The following is a 26,986-nucleotide window of genomic DNA, read 5'->3' on the forward strand; positions in this document are numbered from 1 at the left end:
GCACCAAGAAGAATCGGAGAAGAATAAACAACTCACGAAACTTACGCTTTCGACCATACACAATACAAATATGTTTGTGATAAAATAATGTTATTAAAAAATCGTTGATTTTTATGATACATTGAAAACAAGAAACTTGTTTTACAGATGATTTGTAATTTTTAATACGTAATTGCCAAAACTAAAGCATAATGCGTCCAATACAAATAAATTTACAACGATATTCTATTTTATTAGATAAAACAAAGAAAAAAAACAATTGCTTCTGTAGTAAAAAATATATCAAAGAATAATCAGTGTAAAATACAAGAAAATAAAATGAGAGAATGAGAGAATACGAGGAATATAATGCATCGAGAATATAATCATCCTCGAGTTTTTAGCAGGACGACTTGTGCGCTTGTGCCCTGCTGGAAACTCGATGCAATATTAAAGTCGTTGCGGGGAATCAGATCACGTATCTTTCCGTGAGAAACAGGGGAAACGGTTTCGTGTTTCGTTGACAGGATCAATGCACTTTTTGAAACGTTAAGCGAGGACAGTCGGAGCTCGGAAGGCGCCGTGTCCGTTTTTGATGTAGCTGACGATGGCACAAATCTTTTGATACTTCGACAATGCGCAGAATGTGCATTGTGCTCCTTTCTCGATGATCCATAACGAAACTCGGGCGTTTGCCAAGACGGCGGAGAAAAAAAAAGGACGGTCTTTCCTCGTCCAACGAAGGGCGATGTTTTCTCGCCGGGATATCTGTATTCTCGAGATGAACAAGACGCCGATAAAGGAATGAGAGATAAGAGAGAAGATATACGAAAGCACAGCGTCTGTCTTCTTTTTCTCGCGGACATAATACGCGCTGCTTTCAACGGCTCGCCTTCATTCCGGAAGCCACTTCTTCTCAAAAGTAAACTCAGCGCAAGGAAATCTTAATCTTTCGTGCGCCTGTCATAATCTCGAAAACGCACCTTTGATCTTCCTCAGCCGCGTCATCGCTTCATTCCTCGCGAGTGCATTCATTGCTGTCGCAACAGCGTCGCTTCAATTTCGCGAATTACGTTTTCATTGAGATTAATTTCCCGAGACGGTTTTAATCAGTGAACACTAAATGGGGAAAATTGTAAGAAAAATCTCTTTTCACTCGGTAATTTATTATTATTTCACGTTTGTTGTGTGAAATTCGTACTTCTCTTTAGTACGTAATATCCGAGATAAAGATACCAAGTTGCGTATGAAAGAAAATGTAAACTTTGAGTTTTAGAAAACTTTGTGAAGCGCGGGAAATGTATATAGAAACTTGCAGTTTTTCGATTTTGATTCACGTTACCTATAAATTCATGTAGAAGACTCTCACGTCTCATGGAACATGGAATTTATCTTTCGTTTTCCACCAACACACATCGAGTGTATCACAAAAGATATGAACGTATATATTTCGGCGTTACTACCAGTCGCGTAGATTTTTTTCTACGATGCGACGCGACGCGACGGTCCGACAGCCACCGCGCGTGAATAACGGAAGCACAATAGCGTAAGATTAAACAACGTCGTTTACCGCGCACTAGGCGCAATCTTTATACAACGTCGCGTCGTCGTTCGCCGTTAGCAACCTCGTGTAGACGACGATGACGTCGACTACGACGACGACCGGGATGTACGTTTCATGGAAATAGAAATGCCAGCAGCCTAATGTGACGGCGACATGGAAATGGGGCGAGTCGTGGGGACCGAGGGGGTTGCACCGGCGCGAACGGGGGGGGCAGTGAATACACCTCGACGGGAAAGGAAAGGAGCGCGGCGTTATCGTGCGACCACTTTTTTCGTCCATTTGCGAGCTTTATTCCGGAGCGGCGGCAGCGACGGGCTCACGTCTGCTAAAGCGCGTCTAATGCTTCCTGACCCGAGGCTCACGTGCACGGATAAGAATGGCGTTAACCTCGGACGAGCATAATAAGGCACTCGCGCAAGACGGACGACTTTGCAGCACGGAGGGTGGCCGCGATAGCGTCGCGCCGCGATTTCGCCTCTGTGACGTTGGGCTTTTGCCCATGAGCTTCTCGCGCGACTAGATTTTAGCCTCTTTCAATACCGAGACTATACGTATTCAGAGGGAAATTTAAATTTTTCATAAAGTTTTTTCCTATAATGGTATAAAGGTTTAAATGAATTCTGAGGTGCTTGAATGGAAATCAGTCTCGATCGAAAAGAAATTTATGAAATTGGGAATTTTAATTTTACGTATATATTGTATATGATAAGTAATATCTAAGTATTACATTTTTTCTGAAGAAAGCTTCATGTGTCCTCTTTTTTTAACCAAAAATTTAGCTTAGTTGTTTCATTTAGATTATACAATTTTTCTATCTGTTAATAGTTATTCGGTTATATAAATAATTAAATATAAGTCGAGTAATGACGTTACTCCTTATTAACACGTGATATTTGATTCAAGAGCATAACTGCTTCTGTTTGTTTTATTTTCATGTTTAGAATCTTTTAAATAAGGAAAAAGTATTTATTGTAAATTTGAGGGTAAAGTAATCATATTTTACATATCAATACTTCTCTGTAGAAGGCTTCTTGTACATGGAAATAGCTTATTAATGCACAAGTCAATATCGTGGCGTATTTCGTGAAAATGAAGCTTTAAAGCGGTCATCTCGCTCGGGGCATTCATATAGGCGATTCACACATTGACCAAAGTACGAGATAAACGGTATTGTGACGCATTAGGAACAATGTCAGCCGCAGGGATTCCGTGCTCCGGTATTGATCGAATTGAGTCTGCCAGTTCAATTGTCATTAATGTATTCGAGCCATTTGGCACGTGACTAAGATTATTAGCGAGTTAAATTCTCTATTGTATTACGCGTCAGAAAAATGAGGTAGATAAAATGAGCAGATACCAGTTGCTTCAAGTATTTTATGAGCTATAGAATAAGTTATGAGAGACAAATCCACACCTACTTATTATTAGATATTCAATTTTGAATATATTTATTTTTATCGTGCCTTCTAGATATATATTTACATTTTAATGTATTTAACATGCCTTTTTAGAAAAGAAATATTATGTAAAAAATTGAATTTAATTTGTGATTATAATCATTATATATATTATAACGCGCGCAAGTTTTTGTACAAATTTTCTTTTTTTTAAATTAATTTTTTCTATTTTATTTTAATTTTTATAAGTATATATATTATGATAATATATAAATAGTAAGATATTATTCCTTAATAAATTTTTTAAGTTAAGATAAGTATACCAAATATAAACTTGAAATTATTATTTCATACGATGTTAGGATTTTGAACTCGATTGTTTTAAATATTTAACCAAAAAGTTATTTTCCGCAATGTTTGCATATAATATGAATAATATGAATAATGCGATAATAAAGTTGAATAAAGTGTTTAAATAAACAAACTACATAATACATAATCGAGAAACTGTAATTAGAATGCATCGTGAACAATAACATCTATGGGAATTTAATTAAATTTTATAAATTATTTTAATATATTGCAGCTTAATTAACTGAAACGTTGTCTTCTTGTTAAAGCTTGATTTTAACTAAACTATGTTTTAATGATTTTACCTTTAGTCGATTGTCAAAGCGTAATTAAGTTTAGTGAATCAGGAATTAGGCAATGTGTACAACGAATCGAATAAATTATTGTCTGTATGTGCGTGTCTGTAAATAATTCACTAACTAGAACCCCAATACGTAGTAAATGAGATTAGTTTTCGCTAATCTCATCTATTTGGTACATACATACAGAAAGTGATTTGAAAGATAATGAAATTTTACTTGTAATCCACAAATTTCGTTACTCGCTCTGTGTTTATATTGAAATTCTGCTTTTAATAAACCATAAATTTCGCTACACTCTTTGAAGGAACAAAGGATGAAATGAGCCGCAAATTGTTTCTATCACACTTATAATAAAGTTTATAAATTTTGAATGCGAAAATTATATCGCGTTACATTCCACAATGTGCTCCAAAATACAGGGAGATTTAAATATTATATTTTTGAAAATTATGAACAATCGACCTTTCATATCTGCAACAGATCTGTCACTACGATACCCACTACATATTATATGTATATGTAAATTTGAAATCAATTAATGGAAGAGAATCTCGTTGGGGCATTTACACAAATACCGGTAACGAGACCGAGTCTTCGGTTGAAGGTCTGTGCTCGAGGGAATCTTATTTCACGAGCTGCTAAAGGCACACGACATTCCCTCGAACATTTCCGGAGACGTAGCTTCACATGAGAAACCGTTCCGTGGTAAGATACAGCCGTGCCCTGTGGCTCAGTGACGTAATCCGGTAATTTCTCTTTCGTGTCTGGTCTGGCTTGGGTAGCTCCGAGACGAGCGCGAGGGCGAAGGTTAGGCGGGACCAATTAAAATGCCACCCGGCCCCGAAATGCCTCCGCCGCTAATCAACTCAGAACCGCGCAATGTTTGGGTCATTAAGGTACGCTCTCGGGGCCTGAATTTCCAGCCGAATGTCCTTAAGCCAATTACAAGGAGCCTTCGTTCCATTCTGGCGTCTACCGCGACTTTAATTTCGCGGTCACGGTAGAACGCCGTCTTGATTAATTGATTCTGATCTAATTTTGGGAAAGATACGAATTTCATTAACTATTGTCCTTTTATTGCACATTTTTTTTCAACGGATCGATATGGAAAAAGTCAACAATTCGCTGATTAAAGGCTTGCATGCATTAATTTTTAATTAATTAAAAATGTTAAAATATTGTCTAATATTTAATCGTTGGATAATAATAAAGGACAAATAAGAACTTGAGATGCTTACCAGTGCATAGTTAATTAAGATTGCTCTAAAATTGATTGAAATAATTAATTTTATTGTTAACTACTGATTCTTTTTTGAACATTTAGATGTAACAATCTAATCTCTGATTTGAGATTTTAATTATTTTCTAAGCACAAATCCTTTTCCTTAACAGAAAATTTTGCTCTACATAAATATTTTAGGAATTTATTTGGAGAATAATTACATAAAACCTCGAATTAGAGATTGTCACTTCTGAATGTCCAGGAAATGTCAATGATTTATTAATACATTCAGATTGATTTCTGGAAATAATATAATTAATTATTCATTGCTAACAACGTTTTAAGCTTTTATTAGCTCGTTATAATCAGATAATAATGATATTATAATAACGAATAATCAGATATCATAAAAGTCTTTACTATATCTAGTTCGGGGAAGTTAATATAAATATATAAATTTAACAATTGTTGTTATACTTATTTTGTTGCGTGTGTTAGAAGAAGTAATGTTAAGTTGTTGAAAAAAAAAAGAGTAAAGAAGCTCTGAACGCAAAACTTCAATTTCTATTCTTCAATTGTCCAAATAATCGTGAGAGACGTTTAAGAATTGATGTATTTCCTTGCTGTCAAAAGAGCGACGGCCGCTAAAATCGCCGAAGGCTAAGAATAACCCGAGCTTGGAGTAAGGTAAAGTAATAGAGACGAAGGTCCTTTCCGGAACGTGGCTCTCGTGGCAATTCGGTCCTTCTGTCGTCGACTTCAGATTCCTACCACAGAGTCGTAGGAAGCAAGCGATACTAAATTCTAGTACGTGATCGTGGTGTCGCGCAGGGTCGGCCCGATATATTCGAAAAATATAACCCACATCGAAAGGCCGCTCCAACTTATGGCCTTCCGCCTTCGATTCGAACCCAATGTGCGTGTGCGTGTGCATGTGTATGTGTGTGATCACCGTTTTCTTAACTTTATTAATATTTCGTATACGGGATATTTCAAAACTTGCCCACTATTTCTCTAAATATTTAACGATAAATAATATAAATGTATATCCACACACACAAACTTTTTTTAAGAGACGCAAGTAAATAAAAGTAAAAAATAGTTAAATGTGTTATCACACATGGAAAACTGTTGTCTTTAATACTTTGCTCTCGAAAATTGATTTAGCAACGGTAAATAATGAAGAGATTGAATAACGAGGCAATAAATCGTAGTTGGATGTTTCCAGATTTATAATAATAGCGCGCTGCGAAGAACACAGCTGAAGGATACATATCGAAGCATAAATCATAGAGTTTCCCCTACTGATCTCAGACCTTTTCTATGACCTCATCATCAATTTCTTTCTGTTATCTTTACCAAGTATATACGACCAGAAGTTGACATTAAGCACACTATATGTCATCGCGATGACCGTCTTTTGTGTCACAAATTATGCATTAAAAGAAATTTCTTAAGGTTATCTTAACAAAATGCTTAAGATCTGTCTTTCAGAAAAAAAAAACAGAAGTCGCAATTTTTTTATTGCTAATATTATATTGATTAAAAGCAGAAAACTTAATAATCTACCATAAATGCGGGTCGAGTTACGAGAACAAGGCAGTTATTAAGAAGTTTGACTTTTTTTATGCTAACAAATTGATCATAGAATGAAATTAATCAAGATATTTTTATTATAAAAGTAAATATTATATAGATAACACAACATTCCTTTACATATTATTAATATAATTAGTAAATAATATGATATCTATTGTTTACGATTTTATACAATAAATACGAAGCACACACAAAACCTCGGTTGATATCTTTAATTGTAGGATATATGTATTTCGATACGGCTATCATTAATAAAGTTAATTTAAAACACACAATACAAAAACAGAAAACGTCGTGAATATTTTTCGGATACTCCGTGCTAAGACAAAGTGCTTAGTTCTCACACATCCAGGCCTTTCAATTTCAAATCGAAAGATTAAATTTAAGGTCCTGGCTTGTGGTCAGCCGAGGGACAAGCGCCGGGAATTGGAATTCCTAACGCTGAACTAGCGGGATAGGAAGTGGCCAATAGGAAGTTCTGCCTCTTCGCCACCGGAGGTTGGCGGACACCCTGCCGCATACAGGAAATGTATCCAACGGGCATGAATCGAAGTAGCAATGAGGAACGGAGCCGAACAACGGCGAACAGACCGGCGGCTGTGGCCTTTTGTCACGGATTGTTATAGCATACCTATATTTTGTGATATGACGATATGTATGTATGTGGAGTTACTTTGCCCTTGCAATGGAAATATCACTTACTCGAATAACATATCGAGATAATTTAAAAAGAAAAGTTATTATTGAGTAAATTATTGAATTATTTTTCTTTTACATTTTTATTTCCGAGATGACGTTATTTTTTATACTGATAATAAATATCTGAAAAATATTCATCTTTGTCAATTTAAATCGATAAATATCATGTTTTATAGAGACGATTATTTTTTTATTTAAAGAATTCATATTTTATCTCTTCTATTATACTTTGAATACTTTAAAGCAGTTTTATGCCTTTCACGACATAATCCATCGAATGATCCGCTCACTTACATCTTCTTAGCGCTTTATACTTAACCATAGAAGTATTGAGGTATCGAACGGCTAAAAGGCATCCTTTCAAGTACGTTATCTCGAAATTACTTTCAAGAAATGAAACCAAGTCGCGATGATTCTTGTTAAAAGCTGACCGGCAATTCGTCGAAGCCTTTTTCCTACGCGAAGATTAAAAAATTGTCGATGAAATAAGAAAGGAAGGCAAGGAGGAGGCTCTCGCATGATCAAGCTTCGAAGCTTCTCGGTAATCATTAAACCGCCGAAGAACGTTCTCAACAAGGCCGACGTCTGCCATCGGCATCGGCACAAGTCTGACGTTTCATCTGTGTTCCCGTGGTATTTCATTGAAAAATGCTGGGTTCTCTCTCTCGGAGTGGCTGCCGGAACGAATGCCCGGATTAAGACAGATAAAGGAGATCTTAGAATCTCCGTGATTTTTTGCGAGCCAACCGGAAGAAAGATCTGCGGCGTGTAAAGAAAAAAAAATCCTTGAAAGATGTGCGAAATGAGATCGATAGATCGATACGAAGAAAAAGGATGAAAACAGAGAAACCGAAACGTAAAAGAAAGAGAGGCTGGAAATGAATAAAAAGATGAAAAAGAAGAAATGGTAAAGAAGTTGAAGGGATATATGTGGAGAGGAGGGAGAAAAGGACTCGAGAGACTCGGTGAAGAATCGAAGAAGCAAGTGGGTAGGCGAAGGGACAGCGGTACTCAAGACAGCGAAGAGGAAGGGCGGAGGGAAGTGAAGAAGCTGTAAGTCGGTAGGCGGAGGGCGGTGATCGAGTGGGACGAATTGACAAATTCCACGGCGATCCTGGAACACGGCCAGGACCGCGATTTCTATCGGTGGGCATCCCGACAAGCAGAAAAGGAAGGACGCGGGCCGGAAGGACGTTACGCCGATGCTCGGGACGATTCATATGATCGATAGCCAAGGGAATAATGCTTGGGGAAATTTTTGGCAACGAAAAGTATTCATCGGTATTATTTCTGTGGTATTTCTGACGCAGCTTCGGTGATTAAAGCACATCCCGACGATTTTCTGACGATTATACCTCGTTGGGTGAAATAATAAACAATTTAAACCGAACATTAAGACAATGAATTAGTTTCAGTTTTAATTTATATATATTATTAATTGTAAGTAACAATTTTGTCGAGATATGCAGATTAATAAATAAGCGGATAGAAGATTGCAAGTGTAAATTAACATTTTAATAAAATATGTTAATGTTTTTAATAAAATAAAAAATTGAAGATTTTAACGAAAATTTCAAGAATATTTTGACTCAAAGAGAGACGATTTGAAAATAAAAACTATGTAAATTCTACAAATTTATCGATTTCTATCATTCGAGAAAATTATCAGAACAAATAATCGGTGAAAATTTACGTCTGCCTACATTTGCTCGATTTACGTACAATATATCGGATAAATTATATAAATAAACCCATTTATACTCAAACACACATTAATTATTTATAAATATCTTACCTCTTTTAATGAGTTAATCAATAACATCGCATTCCATTGTTATGAAAACATATGTGGTGTGAATAACGGGAAAATACGTATGGAGGAAAAATCAAGAGTTTTTATTTTACGGAAAGGTTGAAAGCTCGTAAAAATATTTTACCCGATTAAAGCGAGAACTTTTTTAATTGGAAAGCGAAGCGCAGTAGGGCGTCAGAATAATACCGACATGATAGAGAAGAAATAGTAGCGAGCCGCGTTCTCAAAACAAAGAAGCAATTTACCGGCGGTATCGTTGAATTAGGTTTCATCATTAATGCAAACGCAGTAAATGAAAAGGAATCTTAACAACGTATTTATTTTTAATTTCGGGGTTGTGCCATATGTTGCGACATATTATGGTGAAAGGGGGAGTATGATTGAGAACCTGATCAATCAAATATATGAGTTTAATGAAATCGATAACATTTTTATCGCTGTTATTCATTATTATATAGATATGGAAAATTAACAGTTGTTTAAAAAAGATGTAAACAAAATATAAAAATGATCATAGTACTTATTATATATACATATATTCAAATAATATAAATATAATTTTAAATCATCAACATTTTAAATAATCAATTTATTGAATACAATAATTGTATAAAATATATCAATACGAATTGGTAAGCATAAAAATCTCTATATAATATAATGACATTATAAATATATTATTCATAATACATTTCGCAGTATCCATGAACGGAAATAATTTTGACCTTTATTTAAATTCTTTTCAACTAATAAGTATTGATCATTTATCATTAATGATCCGCGGTTAGTTATATAGACCTTGATTAGGAATCAAAATTAATTCCATTCTTTAAGACGAACACTGCCAGTATTGTATGCGTGCGTGCTTGCGCGCGCACAGATATTAATTGCTTGTTTCTCTGTTAGTTAATTGAAATTAAATCCATGAATATATTAAATAAATTATTTAATAAAAAATATAATTATATTATCAGATTAAATTGTCAATTTTTTAGAAAGTCGTAGTCGACGTAGGATATGAGGAATGTCAATTTGGGAGCATTTTACTGAACGCGGAGACATTTTAAATTGATCTTGACCACAGATATCTATATTTGTGTATGTAATTAAATGCAAGGACGCGAGGCGTATGAGCGTTGTAAGAGCCATTAATAAGAGCCACCTAATTTCTCGAAAGCCCGGAGGCCTCAACCATTATCTGGGAAACGTAACTCGGTCGAAGAGCGATTAAACGGAGGCCACGAAAATACGTCAACCCGCAGCGGCTTGCATCTGACGGAAAACCTATAGACGGAACACAACCATTAATGAAATGACAAATGTGTTCTTGTGCGACGAGAAACGCGCGCAAGCACGCCCGTCGCACGGGCTTTCTGTGGAAATCGAATATTTTAACACCACGATTTTCGAGCCATTTAATTCGATCCGAGAAGCTTTCGGTGACTTCACTACGGCAAATGTTCTCGTTGTGACGCTAACATAATGATTAGTCAACTGAAGAGTTAAAAAGGAGAACGAATTAAACTTGAAAATGCAAACTTCTCAGAAGAAGAAACAAATGCTTTTTATTATTTAAAATTAAGATTACATCAAATCAAAAGTATCATATAATTAATATTACAAAGGTTATTTGATCTATGTTACAAGTAATACTGAAACTTTGCTATCACAATTTATAAAAAATTATCTTGTTACATTCTCGTACATTTATTTATTTAAAAGTTGTATTTGAGAATTTTTTAATCACGTTAAAAATATCAATTTCTTTTATATGTACACAAAAGACTTAACTTCGTGTGAGCAAACAATCTCGAAGATCACGGAAATTTAAACTTAATTGGTTTTTCTTCTTGGCTTTTCAATTATTGTGTCTGTCGCTGCGGATTACTTCTTCGTTTAGCCTTGTTTGATAAATTGAACAATAAGCTGAAGGATGTAATAACCCCGATGTAATTTCAGGTGAACTGCCAGCCGCTGTACACGACGGGAACGGAGTTTCGAGAGCGTTCCTTAATCTTTGGTTGGTTCACCTGACGATGAGCTATGTCTTCACCAGATGACAGTATTAAGGTAAGCGCGGGCTGCGATAAAATACAGAAAACTATAAAATTTTCACGGCACACCTCTTTTTTTGAAAAAAAATAGTAAACTGTATATTGTACTGTATCATTGGATAGGTTACAGTTTTATATTACACGAAATGTATTTCAGCAAATAAGTGTATAAATAACTAAGGTTCTCGATAATGAAATTAACAAGTACAATAAGAAGTAAGCTACACGATTGACGGTGCATAAGTTAACATTATAACAATCTTTAATTATTAATAAGGTACAAAATTATAAATCGGACATTTCGGCTCTACTTAGAGCACGCTTACCGATGCAATAACAGTTAAATTAAATAATTTTACTCCGGCGAATAATAAAGCATGCATGATCTAAAAATAGTGTAAGTTTCCGTGAGGAAATCCAAGTAAATTTGGTCACTGATCATAATTTGTAATATAATTGAAACAAAAATGACAGTCATAACTTGAATGACAAAGAGAAGTGAAGTCATTCACCCAGTCAGCTCAGAGAACGCGAGAATGAACATTGAATCCACGGTAATAATAATAACATTGAAAAGTAATACAATTTATAAGCAGAGGCAGTTATTGCATTTGAGACAATGTGTTCAATGGACGGAAAAGGAGATCATATTAAGAATTAAAGATTGTTATAACGTTAACTTACGCACGGTTAACCACGTTGTCTCAAAGCTCACTTATTGTACTTTACTTGCTCGATATCAAATATCAAAGAAGCAATTTATAGTTCATTACGTACAACAAGTGTCAAAATCCTTGAGCTTAACAGATTCTTTGGCCACTTATTTAAAGGGTATCATTTACTTTGACTTTGTTAAAACTCAGACTTCAAAGTACATTAAAGTTACATAAGATGCGGTTGCAAGCTGATGCAACGTGTGCGCATAAGATTTGGCTTACGTTAGTTGAATAAGTTTGTTGATATTAGATTTATGATCCATTTTTTGATATAAATATCCGACATATTTTTTGATAGGTATTATTAAATTATTAGAATTAAGCGTTATTTTCTGTTCTCGCGTTTAAATGCTAACTGTGGAAAATTGAAATTTTAATAAAGGTAGGAAAAATGCAAAAACTTAACTTTTCTATTTAAAATTATCGAATGTGGCACGTGAGAGTGTGAACGACCTCGCAAGCTTTCGATGTTAAAAATGACCCTACAGATTGTTAAATAATCGCGCTCCCGATAATCCGCCGCAGCGGAGATTGGCATCGAAATTCGTTTGAAAGTAGCGCATAATACATAGCGCTGTATTGAAAATCGTCGTGATAAGCTTTTGCTATAAAATTACGATGCTGCGGTCGCCGTCAAGTTCCTCCGCAAGTTGCACAGTTTTCGTAATTATTAACGCTTTAATATTATAAAACGCTTTAGGCAGTCGCTTTAGGTTTGTCGATATAATAACGCCTTCACTGAGAATCTTCGTCAGACGGTTACAACCTCTATTCGAGTTTATCGCCCCTTTCTCCCGGCTACTTCTTTCGCATGCTGGACATATTCTTTGTGCCTCACGATGCAACCTGCTTTATTTTTCCTCACCCTCACACTCCTGGTATTTTTTTTTCGTGTAACCGCCTAATCCGAGTTTCAGATGAGTTTTCAGGAAGCTCATCGACTTATAAGAAGCTCGTATCAAGCGAGTTTCTGGGTTAACGCGAAATATACATCCTTCTGCAAGAAGAAAAGAAGAGCAGAAGGATCACCGTGGCTTCCTAGCGATATCGAACTCCTTATATGCGATAGAGAATCGACCGAACGTTATTTTGAATAACTTGAGAAACAGATTCTGTTTCAAAAAGATTCGGTTGAATGACGAAAGAGATAATTTTATCTTTTGAAAGTTTTGGAGTTCATATAAAGATTTAAATATTCGAGGTGCGATATATGCATCGCTTTAATATTTGAGATCATCTTTACGACACAAGACTTGTATCGTTTTATTTATATATCGCACAGTTTTCTATAAAGAAATTACGAACGTGATATTTAAATATAACATTATCCTGATTATATCACATACCCAGTTTTTATATAAAACAAAATTAAACAGGAAAATTAATAATAAAGAAATTTAAATATATTTATTTACTTTTCTATGCTATAGGCATGTCTATTTTATAGCGTACTAATTAATATATATGTAATTGTATTTTGGTTTTTATTTGTTGTGTTTGATTACTTCTTCATTTCTAAAGTTTTTTGATTAATTATAAAATCTCAATTAAAGATCAACGACATTAATACTTTAAGTTTTTATACCAATGTTACTTTGAAAACGAATATATTCGACCAATATATTAATGAAATTACTTAATGGGATTGCTAGAAGTTATTGAAAGTTAGAGTAATCGAATGTTTCATTGGTTTTTTCTCTTGCATCGTGCATCTCTAAGAACACGAGATACTAGCTAATGAAAAAGGGGATAAATATTATAGAGTAAATCGAACTCTGATAATGTTTTAGGAAAGTATCGTTAGAACAATGTAGCATTCTTCCAACTTAAATAATCGCATTTCAGCTTTCGCTTAATTCACAAGTAAAATGTTTTGTGAAATCCCACTATTAAAAAAGCATGTTTTGCTTCATATAATTTCAACAGAAAACATGTAGGCTGTTTATTTCGAAAGTTATGTAAATCCAATTAGGAAAGTTGCTTTAAAATACGCCATTAATTTGTATTTTCGTGTCATTGTGAAATGTTTTGAAAACGGACTTTAACCAAGATGTTAAAATAAACAGGTCAGATATAATGATCCACTTGAATGAAATTTGCACGCGCGAAAATTTACATTTTGATGAGTAATTCTAATTTTCCGTCTATTTTATCACGTATAAGAACTCTGGATTGTATTAATGTGAAAATTTATAATTTAAACTGACATTTATTATTGATGATTTTACCTCCTGTGTCAAACAATTTCAAAATTAAATTCCAGACTGAAGTGTCCACTCGTCATATTACCCGTCTCGCAATTATTTTCACCTCTATTCCAATTTAATTATAAAGAACCAAGAAGTTATTTATTTAATTTACTGCGTTAAGAAATAATCAAACGTATCAATTCTAATCTACTCCAATATTAATAGATTTGTATTTGTAATTTGTGTTGAAGTTTTTTCGTAGAAATAATATAACTCTGGTTTTCACAAAATTAAAAATTTACATATAATTATTATAAATAATAAGTGCTGCATCTACTCCATGAAAATATTAAGGGAATATTTTCTACCTACTATGTTTGTTTATTTATTTCTTTATTATTGTTAAATAAATTTTAAATATCCAGTAGGCGCTTCACTAATATGTTGTGTAATTGTTATGTCAGAATTTTCCGAGAATATATCAAGTAATCATGTAATTAGTAAAGTAATGTTTTTATATCGTAATGTTTTTATAGTTATTATATCGTTATATTATTTTGATTATGTTTTTTTTCTGCGCGTACATAAAAAATAGAGAAAGAAATTAAGCTAACATAAAGTAATTTTAAATTATTTTAACTTGGATAAATTACTTTATTTATTAATTACCATTACTCAATGCCTATTTAAATATATAATTAAATTTACATAACTAGATTAGACTTTTTTGTGTCTAGATTAATAAAGTAATATAAAAATAATACAAGACATAATAATATATTCTTAATAAACTACTTTAACAAACGATTTATTTAACAGACAAAGCCATTAGATTTCAAATCTAAAACTTTAAAATACTTTAAATAATTAATAGATTGTTCAATTAATAAATATATTTGTATTAATATACATATAGGTAATCAGAGCATGTAAAAATTTTCTTAAAAGACATTCTACTTAAATAACTCAAAAGTATATATAACTGTTGATTCTATTTAAGAAAAAGGTCGATCTAAGCAAACTGAAACTGAGATGTCGATCTTTGACTGCGCATCTTAAATTGTACACACAACCAACCAATTGTTTCAGGAAAAGTTTATTTACAACTCTCTTTATTGCAAAAATATGCCGCGCTACGGGACTTTGCAAAACTATTTGTTATGAACTTTATACATCCACTACACGCGACATCGGCACACCGCGCGCATTGCCGGATCTCCAGCTGTTATCGCGCGATAACGACGAATGGAGCTTGCGGCATTGCGCGCCGCGATAATTGCAAGTTTTCGCGCGTTCGCCATCGAAGCGAGCGACGGAATCACGCGACCGCGATCATAAAGTAACGCTGCGGCGCCAGATCATCCATATCGCGCGGTTCCCGAATGCGTAACGTGAATTAACCGATATTCATAATTCAAGCTTTTATCGTCACCGCGTCGAATCCCCCATTGTGAAGATATAATTTCGCGATGAGCGCTGCGGGAGGAAACGGCGGCGAAGTGACGGGAGGGTGGTGGTGGCGGCGGCGAAAGAGGGGGTCGGTTGAATGCTGCGGCATTGCCGTGTGACGGGTCCCGCGGAAACTATAGCTTATACGGTATAGTTTCCACCGCGGTATCTCACCTCTGCGCTTTCATTATCAGCCGCCATAGATCACGGCGTGAGCTCCCCGTGACGTCACATCCGTCCATCCCTCATCGCAAAACACCGTTGTTGTACCCGGGGCAACACACAACGAGAGAGAGAGAGGAGTATTCCTCTTCCCCCTTTTCGGCCCCCCCGCTTGCAACTACCTCGACCCCTCTCTCGTCCCCGGGTTCCGACCGCTAACCCACGATGCGCCCCTGTCTCTGTCATTCCCGGTACGGTTTCGATCGCTCGAGCACCGACAAACCGCCGAATTAAATCCGGTGACATCCTTCACTATCACGAAGTGTGTCTGACGTCGTGTGTAATTCACCGTGTGTGCATATGACGAGAGACGTGATGCCGCGCGTGGCTTTCCCGTCGCACCGCGTTACGCACCGCGATCTGCAAACCGCGCGGGGTTAATGCCGACGTCGGGATGGAGTCGTCGTCGTGGAATTGTTGTCACGTATGCACGTTCGCCATATTCTCGTCGGAGAACGCGCAAATAGAATTCGATGCGGGCTGGGAATTCTTCCAGAAGCGCTAGAAAGATAAAGATCTACGATTTCATTCAATGTGAGCATCATTGCGCGATGCGATTGCTATACGATTTTGTTTAAGTCAGATAGCCAGTTCCCTCGAAACGATCAGTACGTCGAAAAGCAACCAACTAAGTAATATTATTATATGATTTGTGTGCGCAAAAATGAGAAAGCACATTATGGAGTAATTTATCTTTTATTCTTTATAGTAAAATAATGTTAAAAATAAAAAATTTTGGATTTTAATAAAACCATCTTAATTTTAATTTTAATGAACCATTGATGAATAATTGTTTTACCAATGTGAAACATTAATGTAACATGTGTATGTTTATAACTATTTAAGTGATCGTTTTTCACACATATTGAAAATCTATTAGGCATATTTTTAACTAAAAGTTACCTTATTATTCCATATGAAATATCATCATCCAAGCAGAACGAATTGAGGCATAAAATCGCAAGGCAAGTGTCCGCTATTATCCGATGACATGGGATCTGTGCATGACATTTCGCAATTTGAAAATGACGTTATGCCACGCCATTCGTTGAGTATGTCATGCACACACGTAACATAAACATACCATATGGCGCCTCACTTCTATTTAATTAAAAAAATTTACAATATTGAATATTTTCACCGTACAAACGTGATACATTGGCAGCCTCATTTTTCAGATATATCTGCATTCCTACAAAATTGGTATTTATTTACACGATTCTTTATTGGCTTATGCTTATCATTTCCCACCGGAATTTTATCGGACATTCTCTTTTTTTTTATTACAAAAAGTATTACATTATTAGAAAATATATTCCGCATCGCTAATTAAGATATGACGAAGCCATTTGAAACTCAATAATTGCGTTTGTGAGTTTTGTCATTTTATGTAACAATCGAGTAAATTTGAAAATAAAATTATTTCTGCTTAATTATTTTTTATCTGGATATTTTATTGTATAAAATATTGTATTTATGATATATTCGAGAAATTTATGTAATTACTTATCTCAAATTCATTCAACTTGAAATAAAAGTTACAGAACATATGTTTCAAGTTGACTTTATTTCACATATCTTGTATCTGACTGACAAGGTCTTTATCGTTACCACCACAGCGCTATGGCAAGAACAATATCCGAAAGAGGCGAGATCTCGAATGTAAACAGCTTAAGGACTGTGATTCATCGGTTTAACCCAATTACACAACGCCTTGCCTTATCTTGAGAGACGCAGGCCGGTTCTCAAGCAAATTTCATAAATTTTAATTGTCCGTCTGCCACCGAATCTCTCGCGGGCTATTCCCTGAAAAATAAGAGATATTTTGTAAGCTTTATTAGTTAACTTCATTATATAGTCTGCATACATTAAGAGAAAATTTGGGATTTTTTAATTTTTCGTGGTTATGGCGATTTAACTGGAAAAAGTTGACACGATTGATGAAGAATCTTTCGGATTTTTTGCTTTTTTTAGATCACACATTTTTAAATAATTTTTTGAATTTGATAGCAATTACTTTTATTGGTAACTTACGCTATCTCTGGAAACACAAGAAATAGTAGAAGAATATATTGCATTGAAATTAATCTTTATTAATCTTTAATCAATCAGTTTATTTTTCTTCGCATTTCAAGTCGCATTTCTTGTTATAACTTAATCGAAACACATTTAAGAATTGGACAATTACTCAAAAAGACTTCCAAATTGCAAATTACATTAAAGTTGCAGATGCTAATATAAATATAATATACTCATGACTATACGTATATTGAAAACGAAAGGGTTAAAAAAAGAAATATTTGTATTATTGTTATTGTTTATTCTTTATATTTTTGCGATAAAAGCGCAACACAAAACTGCCAGTTAGCACGGAACAATTGCCAATTACCCACGTCAAACTGCACAAAGCGGATTTAGCATTAAATCCTTCGACGTGTCTATTCTGACTTATGCTTAAGCTATCAGCTGGATAACTTTATCGGTTAAAACGTCTACTTCCAGTATATGTCGCGAATTATACGGAAAAAAGTATTTAGGAGTAATTTCTGCCGAAACCGTATACAATCAGCGGCGACGTAACTTTTATCCCCTTGTTAAACAACGCGGTTGGGATGAAACTCTCCAATTAAAATTCTGCGCGAAATGAGTAAGCTGTAAATTCGTATGAGATGCAAGGATAATTGGAATACATTCCGTAACTGAAAAATTGTTTCTTTGCAGCGAATTTAATAATTTATTTGCATTTACACGTTTACATAATTAATTATATACAACATACAATATTAATTTATAATTATTTAAGAAGTATATGAAATTGTGAGTAAAAAAAGTTATTAAATTGGTAGTCGAATAGGTAAATTCGTTGGACGAATATTAGTGCTCTTTATAGAGCGCGTTAAATTAAAAAGTCAGCCGGTGCCGCTGTATTTAATAATTAAATAGACATTTTTTACTTTATGCAATAAATTATCTTCTTTTATATCGATCCGGTGATTCAGCGCCGAAATTTTCCTGACCACCAGAAAGAGGACTTTAATGAAGATAACAGAAATTAATTTACGTTTGATTGAAGTTCCATTTTCTATTCTTCAATATCGACTCATGTGATTAATGAATCGCATCGTGCTACGAAGTATCAATAAAACAGCGCTTTAATGTGGTGAATTTTATTCGAATTGCGTTTCGCTTCGCATGCTTGTAGCCATCAACAAGCGAATTATTGAGCTTGCTACTTCGTATTTCCATCCTGTTGATGTAATTTACAACGTGAGTTAGAGTTCGGTGTTAATCAACAGCCTTTGATGCACCTGTTGACTTAAACGGTTCAAGTATTTATTCGATCAACTAAATGGAAATTCTCTTTGCACACTTCGTCTTTTACTCCAGACTTATCGCATACCTAAATACCCCCGAGTGTTTCCATATACCGCAAAATAGCTATGACACAAAATTGTATTTGTATTACTCAGATCTACAAACATATACGCATTAACGAAAAAGATTGAGATAATATAAATTATTAATTAATTAAATTCCACGGCCGCCAATGCGGCGTATTGTGCTCTCCGCGCAACAAGATTTAAATTACGCTCGCGCGCGTCGCGTGGCTGTGTCATTATCATACATGATATATTTTCACACGCTCGAATTCCATGATGATTCCATAATATAGCAAATAGCTACTGGTCGGCCTGTAATTTTCAACGATTTATTATCCCGAATCGCGTCCCTTTCAGCGGCATTCGTGCCTCTTGAATTTGTAAAGACTACTATTTATCTCCCGGCACATCGTTTGTCAATAATAATTGTCTAATTGTTGGTTACGGCTCATCGATTATCGGAGCGATTAACCGATTTCACTGGGCGCGAGGGATGAGAGAAAGAGCGGCTAGGAGGTTATTTGTCAGGAGGTTTCCGGCACTCCAAATTAACCGGCGCGCTCGCGGATAAACGAATTAATCGTTCATTTAACGAACAAACACGTTCGGCTTTTCGTGTACATTCAAACGTGCGAATTCTTTTTGCCCACGCTTGGCCGCAGTCCAAATAGCTCAAGCACTGCGAGCGAGGAGAATCAATAAAACTGTAAAGTGTTCATTGAATTCGTTAAGAGCGTGCGTATATGCATGAAAGAGAGCACGATTTGGAAAAAGAGAAATATGAGGTGCCCCTCCCCCTTAGGTGGTAAAAATATAATATGGATATAGAGCAATTATAGAGCGAAAAGGAGAAAATTAGGCTTTAATTAATTTTCTATCGCACCTCACAATGAACGAAATGTTATGGAAACAGGTTGCAAATTATGGAATTATTTGTCAATTAGCAGTTAAATTAAATAAGAAGAATACATTATTTTTATTATCATGTGATTCCCAATTTACTATGATTATACTCTTAAAAACAAAAAGAAAATGTTCTCAGTTATATGAATTAAACTATTAGAATTACTCTACAAATACTTGGAAATATTTGGAAATGCTATTACGTCTTCGTCTCACAATAGAATTGGGCATGGAATAGAAAAGCGTTTTAATATTTTGCAATTTAATGCATGAGTCAGTATTAATACCTTTAAATATATATATCTTTGAAAATTGAGAGAAAATAGTCTTGTTTGCAATTGAAACGTAGGATTTCAGTTATATTTGATGGAAGTTCGTTGACATATCATTCTATTGTTTCGCTTGATGGAAAGAGGAATCTGAAACTCGAAAGGGAATCAAAAGAGGAAAAAAATGCACAGATACTGGATACGCTTATCGTGCTCGCGCTGACAAATCCTTTGCGACATTTGTTTCAACTATCTGTCAATCGGAAGTAAGATAAAAAATGTCGAGCGCTTTGCAAATGCGTACCCGCTTAAAAAGCAAAAAAGTCAACTCTTATATATGTATGTATGTATGTATGTACGTTATTCACATTGTTAGATAACTATAAACTATCGTTCACAGGAAACTATTTCTGACATTCGCTCATGTATTGTAGACGAGGTTTAACTACTTATATATTAATTGCATAGTTGATGCTTCATAATGCTGTTAAAATTAAACATTAATTGTGGTATTATTAATATATGTTATTATTATATTATACATTATTATATTGTTATTAATATATAATGCGTACGTAGCACACTTGTGTTGAATTATTATAGTTACATTCGGAATATTTTATTGCTCACATTTAAAAAATCAAGAATATCAATAAATTATAACTCTATTTTACATTAAAAATATTAGTAAATTGTAGAACGATTGGTTTTATGAACAAATTACAAAGCGTAATGTTACAATTGTATAAGAACTATATCTGAAATATTTACAGATAATATCTGAAGCATTAAAATTATTATTTATAGATTTATAATCATGAAAATAATGCTACGCAAACTTTTCTTCCACCGAAAGAGTAGTATTCTCTAAAATTTCGACAACCAGTATCTATAGTTTCTTTTTTTTATTATATACACATTCGTGTTCTCTTTTTATACGGTTTTATCAATAAAACCATGTTCAATGTACACTCAACACAATTTCACGATGTAACCATCTGCAACCACTTTGTATATTTGTTTATCGTCTCGTTTAACTCTGCAACGGCTGCAATTTTTGCAGATGTGGAATGTGTAACGCGTCTGGCTGGTGCATATTTCTACATATATATGTATGTACATGTACATATATTTTGTTACGTACAAATGTCCTAGATCTCTCAAAATCCTTTTAACCCATACATGTTTTAAGAAATTTTAAACCCAATTTTTATATCGTAGAAATCTGACGAAATTAACTCAACTTCTTGCTCATCGAAATATTTTATTGCGCACTTTAAAAAAATCAAGAAATTATAACTCCGTTTTAGAGTAAAAATATTAGTAGATTGTAGAAATTAGGCGATTGGTTTTATGAACAAATTACAAGCGTAATGTAAATTTTTTCACCTTAATGTAATTAAGGTATTTGCAGCAACATATTTATTAAAATATAATCCACAGGAACTTTATTGGAAAACAATAGTTCACTATCAATGCGCTTTCGAAACGTAACTTCCTAAAACTTATTTAATAATTTAACTTAACATAATTATTTGTTATATAATCGCATTCGTTATATAATCACATTTATAACAATTTGTTAGAGAACAAGTTATTAAAAGGTATATTATGGTTTGTAGGGCGCGGCCCGTGTAACATTGTCACCAATAATCTCATTCCTATTTCCGTTCGCGCTCACGCTGACGCAAAACGAAATAATATCGATATTCAACAGCACTGCGAGCCACAACGCTTCGGCTTTCGCGAACCGCAGGATTTAAATATCTATTATACACTGCGGACCGCGAGCCGTTTGCCCTATCTGTCGCAGCGATCGGCATTTCCGCGTGGTACCGCGCGCCGCCTTTTTCCCTCCCGTGCCAGCAACACAGCTAATCGGAATTTATTTTTGTCCCATCAGTATTATTTTCCCCGACATGGAGAGGTGATGTGTGTGTTTGTGTTCGCGGAAATATTAATATTTTCAGCCAGCGCGGTGCGGTGGCGTGCAAAAAAATGGTTTCCGCTCGCGCGGATATTGCGGATAGGTATGAGCAACTTATTTTGCGAGCGATCTTCGGCGATGTGGAATAACGGGAGTGACACGCGTCGATGAACCGCGAAGAATGGAAGACTGAAATTGCTTGTATAAGAGCTTATTAACCTATTCGATCTCGAATTACCTTCCGTATAAAAAAAAAGTAAATCCTCTCGCTCTTCACCGTAATATAATAATGTCGTATTTAATAATATTTGAATGAAGGCGAATATTAACTGAAATTTAAATCGTGAAATTTAAACTGAAAAATGAAATTGTATTAATCGGTGTGTGTTCGTCTCTCCATTCCGGCAAGTTATAGGTATTTAAAATTATTTGGCATTTGCATGAATCGGAAAATTGTACTAATAAAATAATACGTTTAAATGAAATTACATTATTGTATTTTTTATAGATTCAATAATTCGCGTAACTAGTTTTATACAGATGTATTCTATTTCCATATTAAAATTTACATAATTTACGTATCAATCATTATGTGCATTGCATATATGTATATATTCTTTATTGAAAAATAGTTTGCGCGAAATTGATGTATAGAAAAACTATAGGTACGATTTGATTAAAGAAATATTATGCAAATAAAACTATATATAAATAGAGGAATTTCGCAATAACTAAATTCGTTGATATCATCGTACATCGCCTTAAAGTGATCCATAACCGGCTTGCGATGACATACTGATATTGATGACCTACTTGTTTGCTACAGCGCTACACTACAGACATAATTATCGGATTACAGTATAGAATAATAGAGGCTGTATCTCTGCATGTATCTCTGCATGCTCTCGATGCGTATTTATTAACTATCAATTGAAATTAATATACAATGACTGTGATAGATTACTATACCATAAATCACAAATGTTAATAACGTTGACCAATATTATGTGTACATGCATATTGTGCGTGAAGTATTAATAGCGTGAGCATAATTTTGTTCAAAAGCTATGTATATGCCTCATCTATCTCTTAAAATCTTGTAATTCATTTATAATATTTATATCAATTTGTATATGAAAATGATATAGCATCAATAATACTTTATATAAAATATATTTAATATATTGTTTAATAACTTATATTAACAAATTGTTTACGTATGGTTTAATTTTATAATAAACTTTTGTTGATAAAGTCAATTTGCAATACAAATATCATTAAGTTCGTATGATTAATATGTCAAGATTGCATGAGATCTTTCGTAACTTTGCACTGGAATTTGAAATCTAGACTTATTTCGAAATTTATATATACTTTTTTAAAAATATATTAATCCTAATATCAAACTATGAAAGTGAAATGAAGCAATTTCTCTGATTAACAGATAAAGAACGATGAAAAATTAATAATTAATGTTTTAATATTTATTTAATATGCCTTAAAAGACCAAAAACTTTTCGAAGTATTGAACAAACATTGTTCCGACAATAATCTTTAAAATATAACTTGTAGATCGAATGTTTTATTAAAATATGTACTGTCGCACCATTTTGTATTTGTCTGTCCTACATCTCAAACTAATTTTGCTAATTTCGATTGTTTTCGAAAATCAGTGCAATCATATATAGCATACCATTGGGCTTTTCTTCAAAAGGAAATGATTGTGAATATAAGTAATCAAAGTCATTAATTGGAACACCAGTTTACCATCGACACTGCGCAAATTATTTCATCACGCATAAATGCAAGCGATGAATCGTGATCGGCGCAAAATCGTGCTCGACATACTCGGTAATCGCGCAAGGATTAACGCGATACGCGGCTTCCGCGCCGGCATGTAAAATGAATAATTAATATATTCAAATGAAACGTACTTAAACTATACAGCGCCACTCATCCGCCGCCACCCTCTCACCGTCCTAATACGTAATTCGCATCCACCATGTGAGCGAATATATACGTACATCCCCGCGCACCGGCATTACCATCGATCGTGTAAACAGCGGTTTTCGCGACCGAATCTCCGGCAAAGGGAACGGATAAGGGAAATAACCTTTTCTGTGAGTCAAATGTGCCGAGCCAGACTATGGTAATACGAGGTTTTTTTTCCCTCTCGCAAAAGCGTTTGCTAGGAGTACACGATTTTTACCCGGTATAGGAAGCAAATGATTGCACCGAAAGATAGGCGAAGATGGAGTAAGCGATACACTGTGTAAGATGGTGTTTCTTCTAACAGCTACACCATGCAACTCATTCGAGTATTATCATATCTATTTTTATGCATAGGTTTTCTATTAAACTTTAAATTTAATTTTTTTTGTAACAAAAATATCACGATATTCTCTTGTGTCTCGTAAATTATTGAAATTAATGTTGCGAGAATTTAGTCTCAGCATTATAAATACATAATAAAATTTTCTTGTAATGTTATCCTCACATCGTTAGTGTTGGAATTTTAATTTAAACCTTATTATTAAAATAGTGTCAAAAAGGAAGCTAAATAAATCTTGCTAAGATAAAACTGATTGCCATTTATTAAAGAATTTGTTATGAAACTGATAAAGAGATATGTGTGATATTTTTTGGATATTTAGTAATATTATAACATTTGCATGATTCTACAAAAGTGTAAACAAATTGTGTGATGCTCAGATGTATTTTGACAATCTCTTTGTAATTTTTCTAGTGTAATTTACAAATGAGAGCAAGGAATTATACAGTATTTTTTTTTATTTATGTTATTAATTTATTCAAAAAACATTAGCTTTAAATTAGTCAAAGAATCTACTCGTAAAAGAAAATGTAGGTAATATTATAATATTACATATTTAATTATGTTATAATAACTGCATCGTTTGTTTGTGAGTAGCTTATTATAATAAATTTTATTATTACCATAATATAATAAATTTTATTATTATTACAATTATTTTTATTTGCTTAAGTTATCTCGGAAAGAACAATATGCATTTATTAAATACGCAATTATCGCGCATATAAAAAATCACGCAATTAAATACGCATTTATTAAATACGCAATATTCAATTGACTGAGCAATATAAATTATATTCATTACTTGATTTCTTTAATTTTGCTATTTTTGACGTTTGTCAATTAATAATAAGAAACGCAAATCTACCCTTCTGTTACAGATTACTCCAATAACTTCTGAATTCTCAATCCGGATGCATTCGCAGGGCATGAAACATCGCGACGGGCGTGGACAGGCCGGATGCAACGAGTTGCAGTTCGGTGCAATGATTGTATATTCTTCATCGCGTTCACTGATCATTACATCAACCGACGGCGAGCCGATGCACGTAAGAATGCATCGCGTGATTCGAACTTGTTTCGATAATACCGAACAGTAATCATACGATTTTTCGCGTTGCGATGTTAGTGGCGCGGGCGCAAGACGCGTGTTTTCGTGATCCGGAGTACGTAATTTCGAGGAGCTTGGGAAATTGAAATCTCGTAGTGACTTAACGTGATCCTGAAACGTGAGTTGAAACAACAGACAGGCACTCTCGAGGAGATCTCGGAGAAGATGGCGGGATAGAAGATTCTTCATCGAGACAAAAATTTACTAAAGTGGGCCACTAGTGTACAGATTATTAATTTACTTTCGTTGAGATAAGTCGAGAAAAACTCTTCGCGCGAAGACTTTCAACACGTCCTTTGCTCATCGCCGTCTGATGGTGAAGAATATCCGCGTGTCGATAAGACGAGATGGGTACTGTGATGGTGAAGCCAATGGCAGGTTGCACAGTATACGCTGCTCCAGAACTTTATCTCCGAGAAGAAAATGCTCTTCTTTCGAAGCGAATTTTTATTTCCGCGAGAGCTGTGACGTCATACCGGTGAGATAAATTTCTTTACGATATTTTAAACGCGCAATACAGCTATCCATTATTAAAAATGTAATAATTCATGTTTTTTATTATAAGTTCGATTATTACAAAATACAATGTTGAAAAATTTTTAACAAATTATGGTACGTAAACTTTCTTAAGTAATATTCTTAAGTAATGTAAATTTATTTTTTTTTATATTTTTACTATTTAAGGAGGTTCTACAGGTACTCTCTAGTCAGTTGAGAGATGAAGAGAAAATCTTCAAATTCATCGATTCTAAGTATTCATAAAATATTTTCGTGAATTTTGATGACGTTAGAGCTTATATCATACCCATATTAGTCGAAGCGAGGAATAATTAAAAATATCGTGTAAGTGCTCCTTTGACTCTGGCGGCTTATAATGGAAGAAAATGTGGTAACGTCGCGAACTTGACAGTTCTGCTCATATGACCGTGGTTATTTCACAATTTCACATAATTCTAGAGCGAGTACTTCTCCGTAAGCGCTCGTAAACGTTAGGTGCTTAAGTTTGAGGTGCTGTCATACTGTGGTGCTGTACTGGCTGTACACTTTTCGCGCGGGTGCAGTCGCTGCGACATTGCCAAATCTCCCTTGTTATTCGAAGCACGCTACGTGAACTGTGATATGGCCTGTTTCAATAGCCAATATCACAAAATTTTACGCGATAACCCTTGTTTTTCTCGATATTTCTGAAAAGGTTAGATTAAGATCTATAAGAGCTCCGTTTTTTTAATCTCTGGTAGGTCGTCTTTATATAATTAATATCTCGTTTCCTGTCTCCAAGAGCCCCTCTGCCGTATGTAGCTTATGTTAAAAACTGTGATTTCAAAATTCATTTTTGCAAATTTTTACACGGTAACCGATGCTAAAATTTTTCGAGCACTTTTCTCGCATCTCAATTTATACGTCCATAAAGTTTTTTCCAATTTTCAGATACATCCATTATCTGTAGAACCTCCTTAATACGTATTATACATATATATATATATATATATATATATATATATATATAT

General features: G+C 34.3%; 1 protein-coding gene across 4 annotated transcripts in view; it reads left to right on the top strand.

Moving 5' to 3' along the window:
• Nucleotides 1–26,038, top strand: part of LOC112461302 — a 239,338-nt gene extending 213,300 nt beyond the window's left edge. For all 4 annotated transcript variants that reach the window (XM_025026497.1, XM_025026499.1, XM_025026498.1 and 1 more), the window contains 2 exons: nucleotides 10,886–10,996; nucleotides 25,249–26,038. In XM_025026497.1, coding sequence (XP_024882265.1) covers nucleotides 10,886–10,986 — 101 coding nt within the window. In that variant the 3' untranslated portion in view covers nucleotides 10,987–10,996; nucleotides 25,249–26,038. The remainder of the gene's footprint in view (nucleotides 1–10,885; nucleotides 10,997–25,248) is intronic.
• The last annotated feature ends 948 nt before the right edge of the window (nucleotides 26,039–26,986 follow it).

This window comes from Temnothorax curvispinosus, unplaced genomic scaffold, assembly GCF_003070985.1.
Source record: "Temnothorax curvispinosus isolate PA1 unplaced genomic scaffold, ASM307098v1 QBEX01011250.1, whole genome shotgun sequence".
In the NCBI taxonomy this organism is placed as follows: Eukaryota; Metazoa; Arthropoda; class Insecta; order Hymenoptera; family Formicidae; genus Temnothorax; species Temnothorax curvispinosus.